Genomic DNA, 5,125 nt, shown 5'->3' with positions numbered 1-5,125 from the left:
TGATTAGAGATTTTTTTTTTTTTTACTCCCGTAGTGTACCCAAACGATGAAGAGCTCTAGTTAGGAGAACAGTATCATCTGTGTGGCAAAACATAGTCAGTTTAAATGTGGCCTTCCTTAATTTGTTTCCCCAAGATGCAGTGGAGATGAGGGAGGGAAAATAACCTCTCAGGTGGGGCTGGTGGGAAGGGTATCTTCATAGGAAGGGACTGGGGCATCACTCTTTTCTGGGAATGACTGAGGGGGTCTTTTTTCTTGGGAAGGGGCTGTGTGAGTCTCCTGTCAGCTAGGGACTGGATGATTGGCCCAATTTGGAAGGGGCTGGGTGATCTCTAGAGGAGAGCTTGGGGTGGTCTCCTCTCTTGCAGAGGGCAGAGGTTCTCCTCTTGAAGAGGGACTCAGGTTGTGTTTCCTCTCAGTGAAATCTCCTCTGTAGGAGAGGAATTGGGATTCTCATCTCTCATGGAGGACTTCTGGGATCACATTGAATCAGCTCCCTTGATGGTGGAGAAGATAGTGGTCTGTGCACCTGGAAGGAAGGGCTCTGCCTTGCCCAGCAGCATCAGCAAATGTGTCTGGCCACCTTTCCTACCATGAAGGTCCTCCCCAAACTTTGTGGGCTGCCTGGAATTGCTCTAATGCTCACTGAGCTGGCCTGTTACCAGGATACTAACCCCTCCTGTATTTACACTATAGCCAAAACTGGTTCTCTGTCACATTTCACATATTGTGCACTTGGTAGCATAAAAAATGTTATTTTATAAACAAGTAGCAAGAGGTACTTCTATATTTAAGGCCTATAGCCTTCCTCTTATTTAGGGGTGGTCTGGTAGCCAACAAATTATAATATATGACAAAATGTCATTTACTTTGGGCATCTAGGTCTCCAGAGAAGGACAGTCTTGGGAACGCTTAGCCAAGACAGACTGTGAGGCACGTTAAAGGGCCAACACTGCCTGGTTCTCCTCTTAAAACACTGTAGTTTGCACTCTGTCCCCCTAGATTACAGCGGGGTTAGGTGCTATTTGGGATGCTGATAGTCCAGTGGAAGGGTTCTCACCTTCCATAAGGTTCAGTTCCCAGTGAGGGGACCTCATACACAGCTGCCACCTGTCTGCCAGTGGTCTGTATTGCTATCATGCTAAACAAGTTTCAGTGGAGTTTAAAGACTAAAAAAATATTAGGAAGAAAGGCCCAATGATTTGCTTCTGAAACCAGTCAGTGAATACTCTGTGGTGTCCCACAGGATGTTGTGGACACAATGGGACAACTCTGCTCAGATAGCAGCATGACACAGAGTGTTGTGGACCACATCGAGGAGACTCTGCTCAGACAGCAGCAGGAGGCAGGCCATTTTGGACCACAACAGGGCGACTGCATGGATCCCAGCATGATGCAGGGTATTGTGGACCACGACAAGATGACTCTGCTCAGATCCCAGCATGATGCAGGCTGTTGTGGACCACGATGGGGTGACTCTGTACACATCACAGCATGAGACAGTGTTGTGGACCACAATGGGATGACTCTGCTCAGATCACAGCATGATATAGGGTGTTGTGGACAACAAGGGGGTAAATCTGCACAGATCACAGCATGAGGCAGAGTGTTGTGGACCACGACTGTTGCCATTTACCAGCAGGGCCTGAAGACACCACACTGGTGAAGAAAAAGCATGCGAATAGACAAAGAGAGACAAAGCGAGGCACAGGGAGGCAGGTAAAAAAGACAAGACCCTGAGCTTTGTTTCTCTCAGAATATAGAGAATACAAGCATTCTCTATGAAATAAAGTCCTTCACATTTGCGTGCATGACTTTCATTCTTTCTCCAGGTTCATAGGGTTTCTGGAGGCAAGCTGTTTCGGAAGTGGATGCCACTCCTTCTTCCAAGCTTGTTTTAACCAGGCAGCACCACCAAACACTGTCCACCATGGGTAACCATTATCGCATTTGACACATCAGTGTGTTCAGCTTCACAGAGACCACAAGTTACCTCTGTATGGCAAGTGGACGCACCAGGGCTATACGACCTAGAAGGTTTGACCAACAACAATTTAAAACAGGCCTTAGGGCTGCGGATTACAGTCATCCACCTTTGTCTTGTTAGTGTCACTTTCGATCCACTAGGCCAACTGATCTTTCTCTGTGTTGTTAAGTGCCATTGAGTTGTAGGTGACTCATAGTGACCCCATGAACGAAAGTCCTTGACACTTGTATGCGTGACTTTCATCTTTTCTCCAGGTTTAGAAAAGTCAGACTTCTTGCTACACAACAAACAATTTATCTCAAAGACCCTAAAGTAATAAATTTAGCAATTATCTCTGGGACTAGAAAGGAATGTGTCCTTGGATATCCAGGAAGCAGGTCTTTTAATGATTTGCTCAGATGGTCCTAAAACAAACACAAAAAGATTATCTCTATTTACTGTGAATCCTCAAAGACAGTAGCTTCTGGTAAGTTTGTATTTTTTCACAAGTTCTTAAGGACTTTCGTTTCTCATTAGTTAAGCCTTCGCAGATGTTCTCTGGATCTTAGGAGGTCTCACAAAAGCACCCTGGTTCTTTTTTTTTTGGGGGGGGGACTTGTCTTTGTGCTTGTCCAGGGAGGAGTTTTTAACTAACTTTTCACTGAGTGTTCTCAAAGCAATACTCTTAGACTCCCAAGCAGAAAGTCAACCAAGGCACAGTGGTTTCAGAAATTCTCACACATGGCTGTGAGACTACGCTCGTATAAAAACAAGAGTCAGGACTGGGAACATTTTCTCGCACTGTGTTTGGGGCTGCCATGCCGTTGAGGCCAACTTCACAGCAGCCAGCACCAACAGATACTGCCATTAGTCAATCTTCCTCATGACCCCTGAAGTGTACCATCTCAGAAGGGCCTATTTGCTCCTTGAATCCAGGCTTCACACTGGAATCCCAGGAGAGGTGTCTGCAGCATTTCCTCTCATCCCTGTCACTGCTCTTTCTTGCATTCATAGAGGTAATTGTCTGTCACTCCTGTCCCTGATAATTAGGGAATGTAAAGAACTTCTTTTCTGCCCCTGCCCCAGAGCCCAGAACAGTGCCTGGCAGGCAGTTGTTGTTAAGTGTCATTGAGTTGACTACAATTCATAGTGTCTCTCTGAACCCTGCCCTATCCTGTGCCATCCTCACCATTTCTGATGCCTCGAGCCCACCATCACAGTCACTGTGTCAATTAATCTTGTTGAATTTTCCCCTTCTTTCATTGACTTCTGCCTTCCCAAACATTATGACCCCTCCTGACAACATGCCCAAAATATGTGAGACAAGCTTTCACCATCCTTAACTCCAAGGAGCTCTCTGGCCACTCCTTTGCCACAACAGGTCTGTCTGTTCTTTTGATAGTCTATGGGATATTCAACACTCTTCCCCAACACCACAGCTCAAAGGCAGCAGTTCTTCTTCTGTCATCCTTATTCATTGTTCATCTCTCAGATGCATATAAATGATTGAAAAGATCATGGCTTGACTCAGGCACATCCTAGTTTTCAAACTAACATCATTGCTCTCCAGCACTTTGGAGAGGTCCCTGACAGTAGACTTTCCCATTGCAAGACTTCTTTGGATTTCTTGGCTGTTAGTGCAAAGGGTGTTGACTGTGGATCCAAGCAAGATGAAGTCATTGACAATTTCTATCTCTTCTCCATCTATCATGATGATGTCTATAGGCCTGGTGGTGAGAAGTTTTCTTTTCCTGATACTGAGATGTAATCTATATTGAAGGCTGTAGTCTTTGATCCTCTGCAGCAGCGTTTTAAGTCCTCACTTATAACAAGCAAAAGTCATGTCATTTGGATAATGAAGATTGTTGATAGAAATTGAATGGATGCCCCCCACCTCCATTTGGACATAGGGGGCTCCCAAAACACATGCCTCAGTAGAGTTATGGTGTGCCTTTGTCTGTCCCATGTAACACACTTGAGGGCCACAGGAACCTGCAGAGAGAAGAATTGCTGGTGTGTGGACCCCTGAGAGGGGAGGAACATTCGCTCCACACTCAAACACACACACATACCCCCCCCCCCCCACCAAGAGCAGAGGATGATGTTGAGTCTTGTGAACAGACTTCAATGCCAGCCAGTCTGATTAGTGTGGAGGAACTTGTGGAAAAGCAGCTCATGGGGGCAGAAGCCAACTGGAGAGACAATTGTGAAGGTTGGGTGGGACAGGCTTCTGGTTCACCATTCATCTATGCAGATCAAGCCTCCCCACCTCTGAAAGGCATGGCTTGCTTTCTCGTTAGCAAACACGTGCCAGGTCACCAGCCAGTCTCCACATCCAGCCTGCACTTGTACCCTAGACGCTGTTTGGAAGATATGCATTTGGGGTGACCTGCACACAAGTGAGGCTGTCCCTTCTTCCTTTCCCCGTGAGAGTGCGGAGTCAGGATCAGCTGTCTCCTTGCACCCGCCGGCTCAGGAAGGTTCAGGTAATAACTCACAATTCCAGCAATGGCTCTGGCAGGGATGATCAGAGAGTCAGCCCTTTTCACCTGGTCCTGACAACATTTCCCACCGAATCTGCACTCACTAAGGTCTCAACATTCATTGGAGCCTCAAGGTCTGGCAGAGGCTTGCCTGCCTCATCAAGCTAGCCTTTCTCTGGCTGTTGGCTCCTCTCTTTTAAAATCCAGACATATTTCCCCTCTGCTTTTTAATCACAGACCCATCACCTTCATTGTGAGCTGAGAAGATACTACTGTTCTGTGTATAGTGTAACTTTAGTTGAACTCAATTAAAAAAGACAGAGATGTTATCTGTTGATAAAATGAAAATAAAAAAATGCTCCTATTTATATACTCTGTTCTCCTTATGCCCTTGCAGAGCTTTCTGATAAATATGCTCTGAAACATTCTGGACACTGATGATGGTTTTTCATAGTGGACTTAACTCAATGAGCTCATGATGCTCCTGTTTTATCTTTTGGTCCCTTGTGGTAACCTGGAGTGGAGTGATTCTCTCAAATATGACTCAGTAACTCAACCAGCACATATTTAGTAGCATAAACTATGTGTCAGACTCAGTTCTTGCCCAGGATGCTAGAGGGAAAGAGTGCAAAGAGTGATAAGACTGGTCCCTGCCTCAAGAAGCTGACTCTCTATT

The 5,125-nt window shown here is 45.9% G+C and overlaps 1 protein-coding gene across 1 annotated transcript in view; it reads left to right on the top strand.

The window, feature by feature from the left end:
• Positions 1–1,498, top strand: part of CAPN8 (calpain 8) — a 118,991-nt gene extending 117,493 nt beyond the window's left edge. Inside the window, exon 21 of the mRNA XM_006898058.1 lies at positions 1,247–1,498. Coding sequence (XP_006898120.1) covers positions 1,247–1,498 — 252 coding nt within the window. The remainder of the gene's footprint in view (positions 1–1,246) is intronic.
• Positions 1,499–5,125: the final 3,627 nt, after the last annotated feature.

Source organism: Elephantulus edwardii, unplaced genomic scaffold (genome assembly GCF_000299155.1).
Source record: "Elephantulus edwardii isolate Elephantulus edwardi_28Jun2011 unplaced genomic scaffold, EleEdw1.0 scaffold00218, whole genome shotgun sequence".
Lineage (NCBI taxonomy): Eukaryota > Metazoa > Chordata > Mammalia > Macroscelidea > Macroscelididae > Elephantulus > Elephantulus edwardii.
This window is presented reverse-complemented; position numbering and strand designations above follow the sequence as displayed.